Genomic DNA, 24,620 nt, shown 5'->3' with positions numbered 1-24,620 from the left:
CAGCATTTCACTTGAAATTATAGCTGTGTTTTCTTAATTTCGTTTGATTGATATCGGTTGCTTGATTATTCCACGTCTAATTTTGACAGAATGTTTGATGTCACACACACGTTAATTAAAGGAATTATTATTGTATTCATTATCAATTTGAGTATTCATCAAGCTACTCTGCTCCTCCCAAACATACAGGATTTTAGTTCTTACGGTTTTTTACTACCAATTTTGACCTAATTTGATCTGTGTAAGTGTAACAGGTATTAGGTGTCAATTGTCCTGCTGGTTGTTTGGATACATGTTTTCAAATTAATTATTGCAGCTATAGAATCATAATCAGTAGTTTAAATTTAGGTTCGGTAAGTGATTTTGACCTATCTAGATAGATAATCACATCTCTTTACCTTGTATTCCAGATATGACTATATCTAACCTAAACTAAAACCAGTATATTATGATCATAATTTGCTTAATCCCACATCCAAACACCCCTTTGTTTTTCTTGATTGTTACCCAAGTGATGGTATCTGAAGCCAGACGCTGTCGTTTGTCGGTTATCCAGATTTCGGATACTGGATTCTGTCATCTAATATTGATCATTATCAAAACAATGGATTACTTTTTGGATACTGGATTATCCAGATATCTGAGTTTAATTTTTGGCCTATTTGTGCAGAAAATCCATCAAATGGCTCGTTCTGCATTGGATGAAATGTCTAAAACCGGTGCTTTTATTAGAACTCCTTCGACGTTTCGTAGTTTGATATCACGGGATCCAAACGCCAAATTTCCCGCTGAGCCTGGAAGATACCATTTATATGTGTCTTATGCATGCCCTTGGGCCTCTCGGTGCCTTGCCTACTTGAAGATCAAAGGACTCGACAAGGCCATTAGTTTCACGGTATGCTTACAGTTTCGAGTCATTGTAACGTTTCACGGATGGTCCATGTGATTTGCCCATATTGCATGTATAGTCCCCACTTTTCTAAAATTACACAAGTAGTTCCTGATGTCCACAAGTTATGGTGACAATGCAACACGCCAGAGGAGGGTTAGAGTTAAAAAAGATAATAATTTTTAAATTTAAATGCAAGGGTGTTTTGGGTATTTTTAATATTATATCCTCAAAACGTAACGTCCATCTACTCTTAAGGACCATCCGTATTACGTTTGAGTGAACAATATGGGACCGTCCATGTAATTAACTCAGCCAGTTAAATTATTTGTAAAACCTTAAACCTTTAGCAGTTAAGTTTTAATACTTGTTTAAATTTCAGTCAGTTAAACCCATATGGGAGAGAACAAAGGAAAGCGACGAGCACATGGGATGGGTGTTTCCTGACACCGAGACCGAGCAACCGGGGGCTGCTCCAGACCATATTAATGGAGCAAAAACTGTACGCGCATTATATGAGCTTGCTAGTGCAAACTACTCTGGAAAATACACCGTTCCTGTATGTATACTGAATTATATGAGTGTTTATAACTTGTTATATAGTTGATTTATGAATTATGATGATTGGTTATAGGTTCTATGGGATAAAAAACTAAAGACTATTGTGAATAATGAGAGTGAAGAGATCATTCGCATGTTGAATACTGAATTCAATGAAATAGCAGAGAATCCATCATTGGATCTTTACCCTTCTCATTTACAAGCCCAAATTAATGAATTAAATGAGTGGATTTACAGTGGGATAAACAACGGGGTTTACAAATGTGGATTTGCTAAGAAGCAAGAGCCTTATGAGGAGGTATCACTTTAAATTTTGATGTTAGTATAAAAGTTTAATGAATTCTCATTATTTATGTGTCCTTATGTAGGCTGCTAAACAGCTATACGAGGCTTTAGACAAATGTGAAGAAATACTTGGAAAACAAAGATACTTATGTGGGAACTCGTTAACAGAGGCAGATATTCGGCTGTTTGTTACCCTCATACGGTTTGATGAGGTTTGTACTGTTGCCTACATGAAATTCAAGGGTTTGGGTTTAGTCTAAATGGGTTCGTGTCAGTTTCAGTCGAACCATGAACGCGTTTAAGTAAATTGGTTGGGTTTGGGTTGACCTGGCACTGGCAGGTTAAATGGGTAACATGTTTATTTTTTTAAATGTGTTTTATGTCACGACTTAATATGGTTGGGTAATTTATGCCAAACTTTATAAATTGAAACAAATATTGACAACATCTATACTTTAAACGTAATTGTTTTACATACATTTGCATGTTTTGTTGTAAATTTTAGAGTATTATAGTGCAAAATATGAAAAATATCTTTTTTGGGTTAAACGGGTGGTGTTCATCTCAACCAGCAAATATTTATATCGGGTTTGGGTTCACGTATCTGACACGATTTTCAGGTTCATGCCAAGTTTTTGGGTTTGTCTGTGTTCGATCCTCCAACCCACGAACATGACCTGTTTAGCACCGTCGCACAACGGGCTAACGCATTTATCAGGGCCAACTCCAAGAATCGTGAAAAATGTTTGGGCCGAATGCGAATAAATTTGGGCCTTAAAGTAGTTAAGGAATTGGGTTTAAACATTAAGAATATATATATATATATTCAATACTAATATATATAATTTAAAAAAAAATAAAATTTGGGCCTATCAGGTTGTCGGGCCGGGGTCCGTCGACCTCCTGGCCCTGCCTCATAGCCAGCTCTGCTCTTTATAGGTGTTTAGATGTGTATATTCAAAGTGATTATTGGAACGTTAAAAATCAGCATCAGGTTATGTTACACCATGAGAAAGTAGTTAGAATTAGATATGGATAATTTTAATCTCCCTGAAAAACCAGTCTTGCTTCAATTCCTAGGCATCGTTAGTAGCTCGTATTATTATTATTAAGTTAATTAGTTATATAATTCAATATATATATATGCAGGTTTATGCAGTTCACTTTAAGTGCAACAAGAAATTGCTACGCGAGTATTCAAATTTATTCAACTACACTAAAGACTTGTTCCAGATCCCGGGTATGAGTAGCACTGTTAACATGGAACATATCAAGAAACATTATTATGGAAGTCATCCTTCCATTAACCCCTACGGAATCATCCCGTTGGGCCCGAATATTGACTATCTTGCACCTCATGATAGAGACCGATTTTCCAGTTAACTACAGCATATTGCTTGTATTATTATTACGTACTGGAGCTCTCTTTGTTACAATATTGTTATCTTTGTTGCAACTTGCAAGACTTGTTTGTGTGGTGTTTTTGTTGTCAAACTATGTTTGTAACTAGTTTGGGAATGTTTATTGATCGTGCAATGTTTGTGTGCGTTTCTTAATGTCATGAGGCACGACTAGACACGTTCCTTGATGGTGGATGAATAAAACATGTTTTGTTTGAATTACCTCCTTTATAGCAAGTCAATTGCTCTATTTAAATTTCTTATTTACAACCCTAAGGCATATTTAAGTTTCCAAATAAAATAATGGAGCTCTAAAGTCAGTTGTACCTTAATGTGAAGAGTGAAGCAACCATTTTTTATCATCTAAGATGTTAAAAGCATGCCCTTTTCTATGGTTATGTACTTATGCATATAAGGTTATGTTAATGGAAATGGTAAAACATACCGTTATATTATTTATTTCAAAAACAATTTTTTTTTACCTGAAACATGTTGTAGCAACAAGAGTACATCGGACAATGTGTTGATTATTTCATCTCGCGAATGTAATGACGAAACACATGGTGCTATGCAACCTTGTAGTAGCTATAGTTGTGTGGTAGATCATATATGGTAAAATAGAAAAACTACTATGATGAAGTTTTTTATATACCAAAGGAGTTGAAGTGGTGAGTTATTGATAACGAGTATGTGTTTCCTAAATAAATGTAGCATGAGAAATTGAGAATGTTATGTTAAACTATATGAACACAAGAATGCATTGTGGTGTTAGTTAAACATGATGTGCTAATAGCGACAAAATATGCTATTGAAATTCATCAACGGATAACATAGATGAAATCACAAATTGTTAATGACCCACAAATTTATCCATGGGCTAAGATTTTCAATATGCACGAACTGGTCACTTGATATATTGAATTGATTTGACTGAGAAAGTGGTATAACCAAACTAACATGTATTTAACTAGCTTTAGAATTAAATGTTATTTTTTGTTTTTATTTTTTTAATCTTTTAACTAGCTTTAGAATTAAATGTTATTTTTTGTTTTTATTTTTTTAATCTTATGGGACCATTCCTTATTTCTACTTAAACCAAATATGTTTAAAGTAGAGAGTTACATTGGTTTTATGAAGAATTGAATTTTGTTGTTATTAACAGATACGGTGTAGACAGTGTTGTAAAAATCATTCGTCACTAATACAGTGGCGGCCCAATCATTTTTGAGACCTAAAGCAAGTTTTTGTTTTGAGAAATGAGTTTGGTACAAATCATAGAACAACCACCTTTCTTTTACTTTTTTCAACAACAATGGAAAATTTTATATATTTATCAAGGGAAGAAAATAGAAACAAAATGGGAAAAAATAAATAAAAAGACAAAAAGAAGGGAAAATGAATAAAGAAGAAGAGCAATCCGATACACTCGAACTTGGATAGAAATGTTAGTTAATTTACCTAGGGAAGAAAATAGCAAAAAATGGAAAAAAAAATATAAAATGACTAAAATAAAAGAAAAAAATTGAAAAGCATGCTAGACACTCGAACCTGGGTAGGAATGCTACGTTAGAGCATTCTCAACCGATTCTCCAAATTATGTGAGAGGGTTCTCTATTTTTTAGAGATGATTAAAAGTGGTTGTGAGAGGATGAGAAAGAAAATGTTACTGTTCATGGTTAAATTTGAAGAAACACACTGTTCACCTCTATGATTTTTTAATACTTTTGAAAGCGTTTGTGAGTGAATGAGAGAAAAAATGTAATGATAAAAAAGTATTATTTAATTGAAAATGAGAGAGAAAAGAAGATGTTTTTAGTGTAATTATAGAGATGGAGAATAGATTGAGAAATGCTCTTAGTTAACATTTAAATGTAGACGACTATTAATTAAACCACCCGCCCATCATACAATGTTGGATTAAGTGTCAATTACTTAGTTTTAAGTTGTTTTTATGCAAATATATAAATATTTAAATTTTTATAAAACGGGGGCATCAAGCCTTGGCTTCACCCGGCAATACTATAGGGCCACCCATGCACTAGTAGGGCGGTGAGGACTAGCGATTAATCATGATTAATCGGATCGAACTTAATATATAATTTTTAATTTTATATATACAGACACACATTTTATATGTAACTAGTTTGAGGCCCGTGTATTACACGAATAATTAATGAAAATTTTAAACTCTAGTCATTAAGTAAAATTCAGTCAACAAAATAATCATATATGTTAATACAATTACAATTTACACTAAAATTGTAAAACCTACATAACTAAGGTTATACAAATATGTTATAAACTAGTATTTAAACACCCCCGCGATGCGGGGGAGGGGGGAGAAATATAAACCTTACACTAAATCAACAATGAACAATTGTGATTATTATATTTGTTATTATGATTATGGTCGTGTTCTCACGTACTATTATTGTGAATGTACAACCATACATTAAAAATTGTTTTCTTATTCTAAGAACTTCATTGAATTCTGTTGAACCATATGCGTTTTAAAGGATCAAGTTATAAGTCTTAACACTCCAATGAAAGTGTTTTAAGCACATGGGTGGAAACCACACTTGTATGTGAGCAAACCACACAGTGAGACTATCCAACTGCTTGTTTTCAAGCAACACAATTGCCATGCCAAGAGTTTGACGTTATCATCTCCTTATGTAAACCCGACATAACCACCACCCCAGAACAAATGTGCAAACACTTTAGGTAAACTTCAAAGTCAAAGTCTTACATCGAACACCTCATGTGAGCCTTTTTAAAGCCCAAACAAACAAACAAACATGCATTTCACCAAACACCTCATGTGCACTACATCTAAAACAGAGCCTGACAACATGATGGAGGCAGTTTTGTGTTTTTTTTAACACTTTGAAGCTCTTAAGCACAAACCACCTGAATGAAGATGGTGGTGCGACAGTGGTAGTTAAAGACGGAAGTACAATGGTGGTTGCTGTAGAGAGAGAGAGAGAGAGGGCACGGATGCTACTGTTGGTGAGAGAGAAGAGAAAAGAGACGTGTAGAGAGATGGACATCTTTGTCTTTTTATGATGTAAAGTAGATAGCATTAAAAATACGTGGAACCATATGATATGAAAGAAAGAAGACATCTGGCAAATCAAAATAGTAACACCATAGCCATAGTGGGAAGACACGTGTTAGCAAAGCAGACAATACAACATTAGTAGCATACCATACCACCAACAATACACAATAAAGATTTTATGCAGTAAGTACAACAGATGATGCACTGCTTTAGTTATAAATGTATATATACTAGTATTTAGCCACCCCCCGTTGCGGGGGAGAAAGACAACGATCAAGAATGGTTGTTACGAAGGAGCGACTTAGTCGCCATGCGTTGACGTTTTTTTACATAATAGTCATTTAGCCCTTTGTTACATTATAAGGAGTCTTTAAACTTTACAAAATCTTTGCAGGATGTGATTACAAAATAGCATTGGTAGTCTCTTTACATACATGTGTAGAGTTGCCAAAAGTAGTAGGTCACCATTAGTTGTCACAATGTGTAGCCCTGTTACAGTTGTTATGTATCAGTTGGTTTTCCAGTGTAAATTTTTGTGTCTGAATAGCAATTTAGTATTTGTATTGCTATTTACCTGGTTATTGCAGATGTTCCCAAAAAGCTTATGGTGCACTAAGTACATCCCATGGTTTAAAAAACGGAATGAGGCGGCACCTCAAGGCGAGGCGGCAAAAAACCGATTATGAGGCGGCGCCTCTACGTCTGAGATTATACGTACGCCTCTAAGGTCCGAGGCGGCGGAAAAACGGTGAGGCGGAGGAAATGATTGAGGCGGAAAAACATCCAAAGCGTCAATATGATGGCAAATTCCGGCGCGGAAATCAAGAGGAAAGAAGATAACGACTGGAAATCAGGATGAAGGAAGTGACGACGACTATGGAACTTACGTTTTAGTGATTTAGGTTTAAATAAGTTTAAATGTTATGACCTTAAACCCCCTCTGTTTCAATATTTTACCTTTACTCCCTGAAACTTATAAATCTTTACACAAAAGTGTCATATCAGTTTGTGTATTTTAACTTTTAACCCCCTCTATCTTCAACAGTTTACATTTAATCTTTCAATTTATAAATTTATACATAAAAACCACAAACTTAACATTATAAATTTATACATTGAATTGTAAAGTTTTGTTTCTTGTTATTTTTTGTTACATTAGCTATGAAAGTTCTTTGTTTGATGTTTAGTATTTTATATCTTTTAAGATATATAAAAAATATATATATATTTAATTCCGCCTCTGGCTTACGCCTCGGTTCGCCTCGAGGCTTACGCCTCTTGAGACTAAGGGAAAACGCCTCGAGGCACGATTCCGTACTTTTAAACTTTGGTACATCCTTTGTTTCTTTTCGTCCGGCCCTGCAGTATTTGTGTTAGCTGTATGTGTTTGATGACAGTTACTAATCTGTAAACTTGGCGGTTTATATTACCTCATTTAAATTACAAATGTAAACCTGTCATTGACATTGCAGTGACCTATTTTGACCTTACAAAGTCAAATGCAGCCAATACAGCACATTTGGATACAATTAACCCAAACTGCATAGGCAAAAAGACATACAGTTTAGTTAACATGCGTTGACTTTCCAAAAGTGACTAATAAAACTATACAAACATGCTATTACTAAACCCCAAGCATGCATATCCAGCCAAAATACAACATACACAGCCAAAATACAACGTCATATCTAACCACAAAGTCAATAGTTGCAAAGAAATTTAAATATCTTAACAAATTTGCGGCAACAAACTAATGGATTATATAGTTGGTTCCTAACATTTTAAAGTAAAAAAATCATTTCAATGCACATTTATGAACATGACAAAAATTGTAACGAAATTAGTTAAGTTTCTCTAGTCATTTTCAACAAAACGTAAAATCATCAAAATAACAACTTAGAGCTCAAATGTCTTACTGTATAATATTTTTAGTGTCAACCAAACCGAATTAAAGAATAGAATATGATCAAACTAATAAATCAAATCCATTATGCAAACCTTTTTAATTAAATTAGGAAAAATTCACATGCATTTTCAAACAACTAATTGTCACCTTAAATATCAAATGTCATCTATAAATAGAATTCATAAATAATTGTCCCTAATTGTCAACCTTAGCACCGAAGGATGTCATGGAAAAAGCAAAGTTGTAAGCCCTAATGCTCGCCATGAATTCACTTTGTTGAAAAAGATGAATGATGGTGCTATAAGGTCTTCTAGGAAGTGGTAAGACAACACGACCACCTTTGCAACACTGATTGTATATAAGTTGTTGACACACAGCGAACCTCCTCCTATATGTCAGGGCACTTTCAAGGAAGCGAGGGGATCAAGCTGTTGACTCCACGAGGAAAAAGACGTTGGCTTTAACGCAAATCGTAAACTCTAATAAGCAAAATCGAGCTAATATAAACACACAAAATCATGTGAATCTACTTAATAAAAACGTAAATACTAACCAAATACCGATGACAAAGAAGTGAGATAGGGTGGTTGTGTGCGCCGGTGAAGTCGGATGAAGCTCCGTCAAGTGATGGTGTGCTCCTATAAGTTGAATCAGGTCGATGGTGACCCAAATTAAAACCCTAAATTGAAGACTTCTTTAACTGGGAAAGGTAACATAACAGGCAATTAACAAGATAAGCACCATAGACTGAGTACAATTCGTTATTCACAATGTACAACAACCAATGCGACAACTCACTTGAAATTGTAAACATATAAATAAATAACTGAATAAGTACAAAACTTTCTTGGACATTACATCTCATCTGTTGTATTCATTGGTATACATTATTTATCAAAAATCAAAATCGTTAGTCATGTCTGTTTGTAACACTTGATAAGGTAATACATAGGTTTTCTTGTAACTCTTGATGTAGGCAAATTATAGTTGTCTGTGTGACAAATAAGATTCTTTCAAGTATATACCAAATTACCAACCCTAAATAATGATAAACATATTCATGAAACAAACAAAAAATATATATTTATGCACATAAAATATCATACCTTTTAAACAATTATAATAATTTGAGATCATCAGTTCATGTTTATCTAAAAAAACATGATTATCCCAAAAACATATTACCTGAACTTTGGTGATATAATCCTTCTCAAAATTTTTAGAATCTGAAATTTATTGATCATGATAAATTTGTTGTCATTAAAATTTTGTGTATGATAAATTTTTAATTGATTTTATATATTACAATTAAAAGTTGTATAATCAAGCAACATGTATAACCGAAATTAAAATATAATAAACCGATTTGTTTTATTTCATATGAATGTTATTCACAGGATATGACAAAGACATATTAATCTTAAAACCATTGTTCAAATAACAGTGATTATTCTGAGTTAGCAGAATATTAGAATATTTAAATTTGCGTAAAATAAATATAGTGATTCTTATTTATAATAGTTCAAAGTATTGGATGAGAAATGTTTAAATTTTGAAAACTAATCTCATGTTATTGTCTATTTGTTAATATTATGAAAAGTTGTTGGAATACTTAATTAATCAATATATATATTTATTAAAAACTTATAGAGAAAAAAAAAAAGAAAAGGCAAAGATTTATGATTTTATGAAAACATGGTAAATGACTTTTACATGATTAACCATTTTTTTTTTACAATTAATATGAAAATGAAATATCCTTGAAATGTAATGAGAAACATAATCAAGTCACAAATAATAAGAAAAATAATAAATAATTATATTAAGTTACATTACAATTAAGTTGTGAATCTTAAAACTTTTTTATAACATACTTGAATAATAAATATTATGACTGTAATTGTTTTAAAATTTTGTGTATAGATTTATTGTTTTGAATACAAATTATAATAATACATTTTAATTATATACTAACCAACACAAAACACTAACATAACCCAAATTCCTTGTATTTGTATAAAAATAAAATTAATTAGTTAATATAATATTGAATTTATGTAAAAACCTAACGAAAACGATACTCTATGAATCAAGGTTTCAATATCCTAAATGATTTTTGCAAAGCGAAAATAGTGGATGACATTAAAACAAATTTCTTGGTTTAAAATTTTGAATTGGAATGCTTTTAATTAAGTAATTTGTATTATAAGACATATTAAACTAAATATATTTAAATGTATAAAAAAGTATAAATCAAGTCATAAAATATATGTTTTTTAACATTTTAGTCTGAGTTATGAAAGAAAATATTTAAACTAAATATTTATTTTCTTATTGATAAAACCCTTTATATTACACAAAAAGTCAATGAATTAATTAAAACTAAACACCAAGATTTATGTAATAGGTATTCTCCATGTTTGCAATATTTATATAAAATGTTCGGAGCAAATTAAGAAATACACATTTTCCAGAGTTCAAATGCATATGAGAAAATTTTAAATTAAAATCTGAAACCAATCTTATATAAAATATTATGCATTGTTGCTCGATTCACAGTTTAAAAACAATTTGTAATTTATTATCATACAAATCAAAATTCTTGACAATGATGCGCATTTATTTTTTTTAATTTGCAATTACCTGTGACGTGAAAATTTTATTCTAACAGGCTTGCAACTTCAATATTAAAATTTCCTTATTTTCTTATTTCATCATTAATGTTAATAAATGAATCGATTAGGATTTACCTTTAACAAAAATAAACTTGAATTTACATATTGAAATGATTTAAAGATAAGGGACCATATACTAAAATAGGTTGTAAAAAAGATGAGGAGGGCTATAAGATTGACAAATGACAAAATTAAGTAGTTTTTTTATTAGAATAGATAGATTTTCAGTTTTATACATACACTAGTTTTTATCCCCCGTATTACGGGGGTTGTTTTATATTATTTGTTTTTAATATTTATTAATTTTTTAATTTTTTTTATTGTATGAAAGTTAATAATATACTTATGGGTTGATGATAAATTGTTTCATAAATAAATGAGATGTTATAATCCGGTTTAAAAGCTATATGGATTTGATGAGACCCAAGACCCGTTTATTTTTTTTTACTATAAAATTGGTTTTTAATTATAAATAATATATATCTTTTTTAAATAAATCAGATATTAATATTTAGTATATCTCTACTTTATAGGATTTTTATATCAAATATTTGATGAGATTAGTTTTTATTTTATTAAGATCTTATAACCCGTTTAAGAAATATATGGGTTTGATGAGACCCATACCCGTGAATTCGGGTCAAGTGCATGAGAAGCAATCCGTCTGATTCTAATTCTAATTCTAATTCTAATTCCAATTCTAATTCTAATTCTAATTCCAATTCCAATTCCAATTCCAATTCCCTGTTGTTGTTGTTGTTACTCTCTCTCTCCGCCATAATACGTACGTAGGTTAGGGTTTCTCTCCGTCGTTCGATGGCGCCGACCTTTAAAGAGCTCCAACTGACGGAGGTTCGTGATTCGTCGGTAGGCGTTAACCTAGAGGACGTTAGGCTTTTAGATAATTATTATGATGAGGATAGCTTTTATGATGATAAAAGCAAGGACAACGGAAGCGTTACCAGAATTCAGGTGAGAGTCACCGGGATGACGTGTGCAGCCCGCTCCAATTCCGTCCAAGCAGCGATTAATAGTCTCGACGGCGTCATCAGCGCCTCCGTTGCTTTGTTACAGAACAAAGCTGACGTCATTTTTTATCCCAGTTTGGTCAATGTGAGTCTCAATTTTTGCTACTTTATTACTTAAAATATTCATCATGTGACTGTAAGCTTTCTGAAACATTACGTTGCCCCAAATTTATGTTATGTAGTTTTAGGAATTAGAGTTTTCTTATGAACTAAATACATACATTAGGTTGTTGAGTTTGTGGTTCAACGAGGCCCTTAATTGTTTATAAAATAAGAACCTGTTGGGGATTTGGAGTATTTTGACTTGAATTTGCAGAGAGTCGTATGGAAATTTTCCAATCATCACTCACTTTTATAATTTATTATTATTTTCTAAAAAGAATAATGGTTTTAGGGTAGTTGAGAAGAGTGGTGCTTATTGTTTAAGTGGTTTTAGGGTAGTATATGGTGTAAATGACATGGCATTATGGGATTGATAGGTATTGGGGTACCTTGAGTGACCACCCCTCTTGCCCTTAGATACTGCAGGTTAATGATATGCTATGGACTAACATTTGCTTGAATTTAGGTCTTTGCTGTCCTTATTTCATATTTATTAATTAGAGATTATGAATGTTGACAAGATTATTCTTACATTGTAATAACTGTATGCTGTTTATTGTTTATAATTTTCCACCTGATGTGTTCATCAAAAGGAAGTTTATGGTGTTTTGTTCATTGTTCAGGATGATGATATTAAGAATGCCATAGAAGATGCAGGATTTGAAGCTGAAATTCTACAAGAACATCCCACTACAAAGTCAAACTCACATGGAACTCTAGTAGGCCAGTTTATAATTAAAGGAATGACATGTGCAGCTTGTGTTAATTCTATTGAAGGCATATTAAGAAAGCTTCCTGGTGTTAAACGAGCTATAGTTGCACTCGCTACTTCACTAGGCGAAGTAGAGTACGACCCTTCAATAATCAGCAAGGACGAAATTGTAAATGCAATCGAAGATGCTGGTTTTGAAGCTTCACTTGCAGAAAGCAGTGGACAGGATCGAATCACGTTAGGAGTTACAAGAATATCCAATGAGTTGGATGAACATATGTTGACAGAAATACTATGTAACATGAAAGGAGTGAAACAATTCAGTTTTAACAAGATGTCAAGCGAGTTAGATGTTTTATTTGATACCGAGGTTGTTGGTCTTAGAGCCTTAGTTGATGCAATGAATGAAGAAAGCTCTGGCGATTTTGAAGTACGTGTAAAGAACCCTCATATGAGGATGGTTTCTCAAAATATAGAAGAATCTTCACACATGTGGCGCCACTTTCTATTCAGTTTGTTACTCAGTGTAAGTAAATTAACTTCTATTAATGACTTAGTGGTTTATAATGTCTTGACCCTTTTACAGACCATCATATACAATTTAGGCTTGTAAATGAATCGAACAAGGTGTGTCCGTTCGTTTAAGTTTAACCGAACAAATGCCCGAACACAAGCAATTAAACGAACGGAGTTTTTCTTATTTGTGTTTGCTTGTTATGAAATTGTTCCTGTTTGTTTGTTAAGATATGAATGAACGATTATCGAACGAAACTGACACAAGCGAACAAACTAGCTGAATAGAGATGAACAAACATAACCAAGGGAACACCACTTAAAAAGTAAACGTGAACATCAATCTGTTTGGCCTAAAAAAATTATGAAATCTGATTGAATTGTAATAGGTGATACTTTTAATTCATAAAAGTATACTTAATTGTAATGGACCCAAAAAAGTTTAAATGAATATACAAACAAATGTACAAAAAACACATAAATGAACGAACGTAAACGAACGTCCACGAACATAATTGAAAGAACGAGACATGTGTTCATGCTCGTTCGTTAAATAAATGAACAAAAAAACTTCCCACTGAACCGTTCAATGAACGTCAGGTCGTTTACAGGCCTAATACCATTCATGAGTTACGTAGTACAATCATGGGAAGCTTAGCTGAGGGTATGTTGGTTCCTTTGAAGTGTATAATCTTTTCTAGCCTTTTTTTTACCTGATTACAGATTCCTATCTTTGCAATGCGGTTCATATGTCCATATATACCCTTTCTTAACTCCATATTGCTCTCGCGAATTGGACCGTTCCAAATTGGTGACTGGTTGCGTGTGGTGTTGGTAGGCCTCGTGCAGTTTGTTATTGGGAAGCGGTTTTATCTTGCGGCTTTCAGAGCACTACGAAATCGTGCAACAAACATGGATGTTTTGGTGGCACTGGGAACTTCAGCTGCATACTTCTATTCTGTTTATGCACTTTTGTATGGTGCAATTACAGGGTTCTGGTTTCAAACATATTTTGAAACAAGTCCCATGTTAATAACTTTTGTCTTGTTTGGGAAGTATTTGGAAACTATAGCAAAAGGTAAAACATCAGATGCTATAAAGAAGTTAGTTGAACTTGCACCTTCAACAGCTTTACTGCTTATCCAAAACAAAGGTACACAATGTTACTAAACGTTTAGCGGTTTAGGAAATTATGTTTTATTATATTTTAGTGAAAATTGCATAAATAGTCCCTGTGGTTGACCATTTTGCAAGTTTGGTCCCCAAGTTTTAAGAATTGCAAATTTAGTCCAAACATTTGTGGAAGAGTTGCATATTTAGTCCCACCGCCAATCCAAGTTAGTTTTAGTGTTATGAGGGTATATTTTTTGTTTTACTTTTTTTATAAATGGCTTTTCATTTTACATGTTTTTTTCATTTATTTGTTTAAAACATATAAATATATAAAGCTCGGGGTTGTTGTAAGTGGCAATTTCCACATGTTGATGTTTATTGAATGTGATGATGCTCTTTGAAGGTTCGCACCAAATCTAAGGTTTAGTTTAAAAACCGAAGATGATGAAGTCGACATGAAGAGTTATGGAGTTTGAACGGGCATTTTATTAGGATTTCAAATTAGAAAAGACGCAATTATCGTCACATGAAATCACTTTTCGATTTAGAAACTAAATGGGGTTTACGGTGGAAACTAAATGAGCAATCTCTCAGTTTCTCACAAATGTTTGGACTAATTTTAAATCTGAGACCAAAATTGCAAAATATCAAGCCACAGGGATCATTTGGGGAATTTTTCTCTATATTCTAAGTTCTGGGTTTCTTGCAGATGGAAGTGTAATTGGAGAAAGGGAAATAGATGCATTACTGATCCAACCTGGTGACTTATTAAAGATTGTTCCTGGTTCAAAGGTTCCAGTTGACGGTCTAATTGTCTCGGGTTCAAGTTATGTGGATGAGAGTATGGTTACTGGTGAGTCAGCACCTGTATTGAAGGAGTCTAATTGCTTAGTGATTGGAGGTACAATAAACTTACATGGCTCCCTCCATGTTCAAGCCACAAAAATAGGTTCTGACACCGTTTTGAGCCAGATAATTTCATTGGTTGAGACTGCACAAATGGCAAAAGCTCCGATTCAGAAGTTTGCTGACTTTGTATGTACACATTTTAAACATTATTACACTTGATGCACAGGTTACTCATCTATTCATCTAAACAAAGTAACAAACGAACGTTCAGTGAACAATTCGTGAACCATTCGGTGGGAAGTTGGTTTATGTTGTTAACTTGTTTATTTAATAAAATAACGTACACGAACAAAAAAATTGTTCATTCAATTAAACGAACGAACATGAACAAATGTCTCATTCGTTCATTTATGTTCGTGAATGTTTGCTCATTTAAATTTGTTTACATTCATTTATGTTCGTTAATTTACATTCGTTTAAGTTCGTTCGTTTATATATCCGTTTAAATTCTTTTTGATCTATTACAAATTAGTCTAGTTTTAGTAACTTTTTAGGCACAACACATTGTCTTCACATTACTTTTAGCTGGTTAGCTCAGTTTTGTTCGTTCATCTATGTTCACTGTTCAGTTATGTTCGTTTGTTTACATTTGTGAACCTTCTGTTTATACTGTTTGCAAACAAACATAAACGAACACAAACATGTTCATATTCCTAATGAATGAACACAAGCAAAACTTCGTTCATTTAATTGCTCGTGTTCGATCGTTTGTTCGATTAAAGTTAAAAGAACGAACACGAACATGCTCTGTGTTCAGTTCGTTTACAAGCCTATACTCATCCATGCTTTTATTGGTATGTGTCAGGTTGCAAGCATTTTTGTCCCTACAGTTGTTGTATTATCAATGACAACATTCATGGTGTGGTATGTAACCGATGCCTTGTTAAACTAAAGTAGTGATAATCAATAAATACTTTTACATTATTATGTAATTAAAGTGCAGGTTTTTTACTGGAGTTATTGGAGCTTACCCACGAGACTGGCTACCTCTAAACAGCACCTACTTCGATTTTTCACTTATGTTCTCGATTTCAGTGGTGGTTGTTGCGTGCCCTTGTGCACTTGGTCTTGCCACACCAACCGCTGTCATGGTTGCAACTGGGGTCGGAGCCAATAATGGTGTTCTGATCAAAGGAGGAGATGCATTAGAACGGGCTCAAAAGGTTCGTTATGTGATATTTGATAAGACCGGGACATTAACTCAGAGTAAAGCTACAGTTACCACTGTCAAAGTGTTCACAGGAATGGACCGTGGAGAGTTCTTGACACTAGTCGCTTCTGCTGAGGTATAACTCACATGATTATATAGATATTATACATACATTACTCAATGAGTCGTGTAACTATTTCAGGCTAACAGTGAGCATCCTTTATCAAAAGCAATAATGGAATACGCTTGCCATTTTCATTTCTTTGAGGATCCTAATGTAACCAAAGATTCTCAAAATGTGATCAATGATGAAAAAATGATGGGATGGCTTCTTGATGTGGTTGATTTTTGTGCGATTCCTGGAAAGGGCATTCAGTGTCACATCAATCAGAAGCAGATTTTGGTGAGACTCGGAAACAAACTTGAAAAAGTATCATATGTAATCATGTAAAACTATCATAGATGTCCTTACAAAGTAGTTAAAATATCATATATACTCAATTCATTATAAACTATTTAATAAATGACCCTTTACCCTTATTTTTCAAAAACTTTAAAATTTCATATATGCTCATTTTCAACTTCAAGTTTTTTTTACCCATTTTTAACTTCAATCTTTTCTACCCATAAACAATAGTTTCTCAAAATTTCAGATTGCTTATTGTTCGATCATGCGATTATACGTGGTTCAATTATCTGATTCGAGATCGATTATCTGATTTGAACATACAGATTTGATTGTTTTGGTTATCTGTTGTCGTGAGAACAAAAGGGAGAGACACTGGTTTGGTTTGCTTTCTATTGTCGATGTTGATCAAAATCCAAATAAAAAATATGGTTAAACGAATATAAGGGTAAGGGGTAGAATGGTTATTAAGTAAAAAATCGTTAAAGTTGGGTATATATGATATTTTAAGTCTTGGTTGGGTATATATGAAAATTTTCAAGTTTGCAAGGGTATATATAATATTAATCTTAATAAATAGGCTGTGTTATGGTTTGTTGTTTAATCATACTGTTGAATGAGGATTCTGCAAATGTTGCTTATACATGCAGTTATTTTGAACAGGTTGGTAACAGAAGTTTACTGAGCGATAAAGGGGTTAATATACCAAGCCATGTTGAAACCGTGGTGGTGGAACTTGAAGAAACCGCAAAAACCGGGATCTTGGTGGCATATGATTCTCAACTCATCGGTGTCGTGGGTATTGCAGATCCGTTAAAGAGAGAAGCAGCTGTTGTTGTTGAAGGTCTTTTCAAAATGGGTGTCCGATCGATCATGGTCACTGGAGACAACTGGCGCACTGCTAAAGCTGTTGCAAACGAGGTTTGACCCGTTTAACCCCTTAGAGATAAAACATAACCATAACCAGTTGAGAATTGAAATGCCATTTTGGTCTGTAGGCTGGCATTCAAGACGTGCGGGCAGAGGTGTTGCCAGCTGGCAAAGCTGACGTCATCCGTTCGTTTCAAAAAGACGGGAGCATAGTGGCAATGGTGGGTGACGGGATCAACGACTCACCAGCCTTGGCTGCAGCAGATGTCGGCATGGCAATTGGGGCGGGGACAGACATTGCAATAGAGGCTGCTGACTATGTATTAATGAAGAACAATTTGGAAGATGTGATCACAGCCATTGATCTTTCACGAAAGACGTTTGAGCGTATTCGTATAAATTATGTGTTTGCCATGGCTTACAACGTTATTGCGATTCCTGTATCGGCTGGTATTCTGTTCCCGTGGTTGAAGTTAAAGTTGCCGCCGTGGGTGGCAGGTGCGTGCATGGCGCTCTCATCTGTAAGTGTTGTTTGCTCTTCTTTGCTTCTGAGACGGTATAGAAAACCTAGACTTACTACTATGTTGGAAATAACTGTAGAGTAAACGTTAGAAATGTTACATGTTTTTATAAATATTTGTTTTTATTTATTTATAGTTCAGCTGTAGCTGGTTTGCGCGTATATACTTAAGTGAAGGGAGGAGTCTTTGAGAGTCTTTTTAGAGGAGAGGGTATGTGGGACTTGGGAGGGACAATAATTTTTTGGCAGTCTAGGGGATTTAAACAACAGCAATATTAATAATAATAGCAGCGGCAGCGGCAGCATTGTTTCTAGGTTTCTGACATTAAGCCTTAACTGAAACTAGGTGTTCCGACATCTTACATGGTGGATCTATCTAGGTGACAACTTAGCATACATCCACCATGACCGGATTGACGGGGAGTCCAAGATCTGCTATCTCACAAACTAGCACATGCATATATAAATAAAAAATCTCAAATGTAATAAAATTGCGTTGTCAAGAATAAATATAGAACATTCAATATAAATATTTTAAATTACAATTTTTTTGAATCTTTTTATCAAGATATCCATTTGCTTTGGACGTTTTAATACAAAAAAAACAAATAAATATATAAAAGTTAGCTTGACAGCGCGAGACCTTGATCAACAGTGACCGATGCACTTCCTTCAACCATCATATCTGACTCGATAAACACTTGATTATTTGACACATTCCTCAAAATAGTTTTAGGAAACAAATTACTTCCAGTACTCATCAACGTATGTTGAACAAATTTTATTTGTCTAGGAAAAAGAAGTATCTTGTTAAAATCGACTGTCCACGAGGTCCCATTGACTGGTGTCACACCATTAGCAACGGTCGCCTTCATGTTCATCCCGTTCACAACATTATTTTCAACCACAACCTGGCCGATCTCATTAAACTCTTTAGTTGTTTGATCCAACTGAACGATATCCACACCTTTGTTCGAACCAGAAAACATGTTATTCACAATGTTTACTCCATCCACGACCCCACGAACCGACTTCAAAACAATAAACGCGTCTCCAAGAAAAAAACAACCTGAAACATGAAGTTGTACTGGGTCTTCAGCCACTATCCCTGTGTAATCAAAGTAAGAGTTAACAATTCGGGTTTGTGTTATCCCGGGCACCTTTGTATACACCCCGGTCCCACCAAACCCATACGCCTTATTGTAACAATGTACGCCGGTGATAATATTAGCTTGACCCGAAACCATTATCCCCACTTGGGCTGAGAAAATGACAACATCCATGACGGCGTTGTCGTTTCCTTGTAGGTCAATGGCCGTGCCCATGAAGTTGCGTTCATTAGGGTCATTGCCAGCGGTTATATGCTGTCCTAGGAACGAGTTGCGGATGTATGTCTCGTGACCTTGTTGTACTAGGATGCCTGTTGTGGTGAAATGGGCGATGTAACAAATGTCAATGGTTGTTCTAAGTGAGTCAACTACTTGAATACCACCTCCCTTGAAGTTGCAATCCAACATTATGTCTTTAATTGTTATGAACTCGTATTTGTAATCATGATTTGCGGAAGATGATGAGGATGATAGGTCTAGTAAATAGCTATCGGTTGTAAAATTGTTAGATGCTTTTAGCGTTCCTCCAAATATCTATTTAGGGATAAATAAGGTCCGTTAGTTATGTATGGCAATTGACTTGAATGTTAGTGATGGACCTAATAAAGTACATTAGACTATATGTTGTGTGGTTTAACTAAAAATTGTATAACAATGAGCTTTCAGCAACCCACCTTTTAACAAACGCATAATTAATTACACAAAAATAAATAAATAAATACGAGAAAATATCTAAAAAAGATGAACGTGTGTGTGCGTCCATGTGATTTGTGGAGAGTAGCAGAGGTGTGGACCCCACCTCTTTGTGTTAAAGGGTCTCCCCTCTTGACACCCCCTTTACGACCATGTTTTGATGTTTAACTACGATTTTGGGTGAGGTGGCATGGGACGCTACCCCACAACATAGACTCTAATTAGTACAATACTAGGGAAAACAAGGGCGGATGTATGGTGTAGGAATTGTGTTATGTAATGCTAATAATTTTTTTTACATATGTTATATACATATATTAGAATTTTGGTCAGAGCTGTCTCGTGGGTAAGCTAAATGAGGCAATGGCTTTAGGCCTCCAGATTTATAGGGCCTCCATCTTAAATAAGATATGTATTATGAGATTTTGAAAGTAGAGTTCTTTTAGAATTAGTAACTCAATGATGAGCCACAGGCTAAGGATGATTCCTTCATATCTATTTTCACGGCATATCATCCATATTCTATAATTCTTGTATACTCTTTAGCGCTATACGTATAAAGAAAAGAAAATAAAAAGGCCTCAACATTTTAGTTAGTTTTAGGCATCCGAGGACGTTGAGACGGGCATGATTTTGGTGGCATTTATATATTTTCAAACAATGTTAATTGTCTTATATTTCAAAGATGACGTAGTACACCCAAAAGAAAATGAAGTGAAATAGTGAATGGATGTTGAAATGTAGAGACATTGGTTACATGATTACTGATTGTTTGTATTTCTTAATCCTAAATTAGAATTTTCGTTGATCTCAATGATCTGAATCTGCTATTAGCAATACGCAAAATAATGTATCAAGTTTCGTTAAATATTATCTAATAGAAATAGAAGATTAAAGATTTCTTTGATGGTTGGAGTGGTTATGAAAGACACCAACCATGGACTAAATCTACATGACCAATTAGAAAATGCACTTTAGATATCATACAAACTTTCAGGTGAACCAACTTGTTTATTTTTTCTGGATTTACTTGTAAACACATACAAGTATATCAATATAAACTTGTATGCTCAAAACTAGACATAGTAATGACATGACCGTCTCGTGAGTAAGCTAAATCAAGCCAGTGCTTTAGGTTTAGTCTTACATGGTATCCATCTATAAGGGTTATGTATTATGTGTTTCTGAAAGTAGACTTTTTTAAAATTAATAACTCATTGATGAGCCAAAAGCTAAAGATGAACATCATATATCCATTATCATTGTATATTATCAATATTCCATAATTTTTGAATACTCTCTACTGCTATCTTGGTTTAAAATAGCGCGCCTGAGGCGAGAGGCGACCTAAGGCGAGAGCTTCATCACTTTTGCCTACTCAAGGCGAGCAATGTTCAAAAGGCGAGAGTGAGGCGCTATTTTTAGGCAAAAAGCGGCCTGAGGCGAAGCCGAGGCGAACCCGAAGCGAGCGCCTTTCGTACAGATGTCGTTTTTATGCATCAAAATGTTGTAAAACATGTTTTTTAGGTTGTACAAGTAGATAATTTATATATTGAATCATATATAACACCTATTTATTTCTACATTTAGAGTTGATATGCTAAAAACATAAGATATATATTTAAAAAAAATATATAAAAACCTTACGTTACGCCTCATATACGAAAAACTTTCGTTTTTTGCGCTTCGCGCTTGGGTTTTAGACCTCATCGCTTTTGTTCGCCTCTCGCTTTTTAAAACCAAGGGTGTGCCACCTCACCCCATCACATTCCATCACTAGTGATAGAATTTAGTGAAGGTGATGGTAGTGTGATGAGTTTTGATATATATATATATGTGTGTGTGATGGGTTTTGTATGGGGATTTGTGTGCGTGATGGCTATCACGTAACCCCTCTAATGGTGGCGGCGGTGTTTGTGATCCCATCACTCGTGATGGATGGTCCATCACAGACCACCCCGTCCCCTCTTATATACAAATCTTGCAAGTTTTACCAAATCAGATAAAGTCATAAATAACATGATGTCTCGCAAAAAATAAATGTAACCTAAGAATATGTTCAATTGACCCATTCTAAGAGAAAACGTTGATTCGTTTGGCATCTAAGGATACGATTAGTAGAACATATAGAATAATATAATTCAAAAGGAAATTTTAAATTTGAATTACATCTCTTATGTGTTTGATTTCTAGAATTTGTTGAAATTGGATTTCATTTCCATTTTTAATGTGCTTATTTTCATTTTTAATGTGCTTGATTTTCATATAACTTGAAAACAATTATAAATCCCTTCACTTTTTACCCAAAACAAATGAAATCCACCCCCACCCCCTCCTCTTCAAAACACCGTAATTGGCATTTTATCCCATAAAACACTCACACAATAGCAATGTAGGGGCGACATTGATGGTTTTGGGGCTTTGGCTCAGCCCCACCATGTACTACCTTACTAAACAAAACGAGGTCACCACATGTCTGATGGTTTGGGTGTTAGACTTGCTGGACTCTCATCTACCATGTGATCAAAACATCCATAGCAACGTGGCTTACTCCCCCCCCCACCCCCCACTCCTACGCTAGGATAGTCTGCTATACACATAATAAAATAAAAATGCACCAACATTTTAGTTAGTTTTATGCCACCGAATTCAATATGATGCACACCTTAAAACATACTAAAATTTCATTTTATTTTATTACGTATCCAAATACGCATCGAGTTAATATTGCAAGAAGTAAGAACAACATTTTGGATGATTGAAGAGGTAGGTCCCAGCAGAGCCCAGTTGGACCCGCAAGACTCACCTTGAAAAGGGACGTCTGCGCAGTTGAACCCGCAAGACTCCTTAACGGACGTCTGCGCGGTTGAACCCGCAAGACTTAACTTAAAGGGACGTCTGCGCAGAGACCAACTGGATCCGCAGGACCCACCATGCTCAGAGACGTGACGTCCTTACGCGCAGTACGCAAGCGGTTCCCGCAGGAAAAGCCTCCCAATGGTGAAGTACTCCGCCTGTTCCCGCAGCTGCGGATACAAGCCATCAGGGAAGGCTACCCGCGCAGCAAGGCTACACGCACAAGACACTTAACTCTCATAATAATTCAGTAATGTCACCTGAAGAAGGAATGAGCAAAGCCGGGAATACTCCCGCCCAAATGAGCCAGTCCGTATGATACTGGAGGATCTTTTGTACTGTACCTGACAAGGTATGGACAAAAGATCTGACCAAAGATACGACAGCTCACTGACAACAGTATGACGAGCAGCACGCTCTTGTACTGTATGTCACTATTAGCCGCTGCCTACTCACCAACCTGTCGGAGGACGTGCATAGCCTGCAGTTGGTGGAACAGGAATAGTACACAGCCGGCCTGGTCACTATTAGCCGCTGCCTACCCACCAACCACCAGCATGGCATGTGCGTAGCCCACAGTTGGTAGAACAGGAACACTATTCAGCCGGCTGTACCTTCTTGGAAACCTACCTTCGGCTATAAATACTCCAACACCTTGGAATGGTATCATCTCATCTTATATCTTATATCATATCTCATATCTTGATATATTACCTGATATCTGCTCTAGTCATTCTCTTAATATACACTTATATTCAAGAGCAATCTAGTCTGATTCTCACGCCGGAGGGTGGTCACAAGGAGGTACCCCCCCTTCTCAGTGACGAGCTCACGGTGTCTGTTTTGCAGGTTATCAGAAGAACAATCTTTGCCGGATCTAACCCCTCGTGGGAAACATCTACTTAACCCCCAGATTATCCGTAATCTGCCCGGGGTCGATTAGTGTTTCTTCATTGGCGCCATCCGTGCATAAAAGCTAGAACTTAAGTCTTTTTCAGTTTTCTCAAAACTTCTGGAAAGATGGTTAAAGTTACTCCGGTCCCAAAACCAACGAGTGACCAAGAAACCCCGGTAACCACAACCCCAGCTACTGGGGGGAATACCGACGACTACACAGTTTTTACGAACACTACCCCGGTTACCCAAGTCGGGGCAAGTGCAGTAAATTTTACGAACACTACCCCAGTTACTCGAGCTGGGGCAAGTGTAGTAAATAATCTTTCACTAGGATTCACCGATACCCAGTTAGAGAGACAACGAACGAGGCTCCCCCGCCAAACACTCGATGAAGTCAAAGCGTGGGCGGAAGTACGTCAAAAAGAATTCCAAGCTGAGTTGGATGAACGCTTACGTTCACTCCAACAGGCTGATGAATTCGGAGAGTACTTGGACGATGATTCGGAGGAATCCGATAGTGACGCAAACCCTCGTCATAGGGCGAAAGGGAAGCGTAAGGAAACGGACTCCCAACCGAGAAGGCATTTTGGAGAAACCTTCAAACCAAAAAACGCGGGTGAAAACCCACGTGACTTCTCCAAAACGTTTAGACCAGCTGCAAATGCGGGAACGTCCAAATTTGCAAGGGACATTGCGGAAGCAATCGCCCCGAAAAGTGCCAAACAGATGTCCAACATCGGCACTTACGATGGTATATCTGATCCAGACGATCATTTGAACAGATTCATAGCGGGGGCAACCGTCAGTAGTTGGACGGAACCTACGTGGTGTTACATGTTCCAAATGACGCTTGTTGGGGCAGCTAGAGCGTGGTTCGATCGTCTACCGGTCCACCACATCTACGATTGGGCAGACTTCCAGCAGAAGTTCAGCCAACACTTCAGCCAACAGAGAAAGTATACCGA

At 35.3% G+C, this 24,620-nt stretch overlaps 3 protein-coding genes across 3 annotated transcripts; 2 read left to right on the top strand and 1 right to left on the bottom strand.

Annotated features, from left to right (window-relative positions):
• Nucleotides 1-596: 596 nt before the first annotated feature.
• On the top strand, nt 597-3,357 carry LOC143598960 (uncharacterized). The gene is made up of 5 exons (XM_077077039.1): nt 597-895; nt 1,272-1,448; nt 1,524-1,748; nt 1,819-1,947; nt 2,885-3,357. Exons 1-5 carry the CDS (start codon nt 605-607, stop codon nt 3,116-3,118), a joined length of 1,056 nt encoding a protein of 351 aa, XP_076933154.1. The 5' UTR covers nt 597-604; the 3' UTR covers nt 3,119-3,357.
• An 8,223-nt stretch (nt 3,358-11,580) lies between these two features.
• On the top strand, nt 11,581-18,262 carry LOC143598959 (copper-transporting ATPase RAN1-like). Its single transcript, XM_077077038.1, has 9 exons — nt 11,581-11,890; nt 12,531-13,145; nt 13,856-14,285; nt 14,955-15,280; nt 15,960-16,018; nt 16,098-16,440; nt 16,507-16,707; nt 17,374-17,631; nt 17,709-18,262. Exons 1-9 carry the CDS (start codon nt 11,594-11,596, stop codon nt 18,183-18,185), a joined length of 3,006 nt encoding a protein of 1,001 aa, XP_076933153.1. The 5' UTR covers nt 11,581-11,593; the 3' UTR covers nt 18,186-18,262.
• Nucleotides 18,263-18,723: 461 nt separating this feature from the next.
• LOC143598956 (polygalacturonase QRT3-like) lies at nt 18,724-19,617 on the bottom strand. Its single transcript, XM_077077036.1, has one exon. It carries the CDS (start codon nt 19,615-19,617, stop codon nt 18,724-18,726), a length of 894 nt encoding a protein of 297 aa, XP_076933151.1.
• Between the last annotated feature and the right edge of the window lie 5,003 nt (nt 19,618-24,620).

The sequence above is a fragment of the Bidens hawaiensis genome, unplaced genomic scaffold (genome assembly GCF_021521415.1).
Source record: "Bidens hawaiensis isolate Kalapana, Puna unplaced genomic scaffold, B.hawaiensis_p1.1 tig00051313_1, whole genome shotgun sequence".
Lineage (NCBI taxonomy): Eukaryota > Viridiplantae > Streptophyta > Magnoliopsida > Asterales > Asteraceae > Bidens > Bidens hawaiensis.
This window is presented reverse-complemented; position numbering and strand designations above follow the sequence as displayed.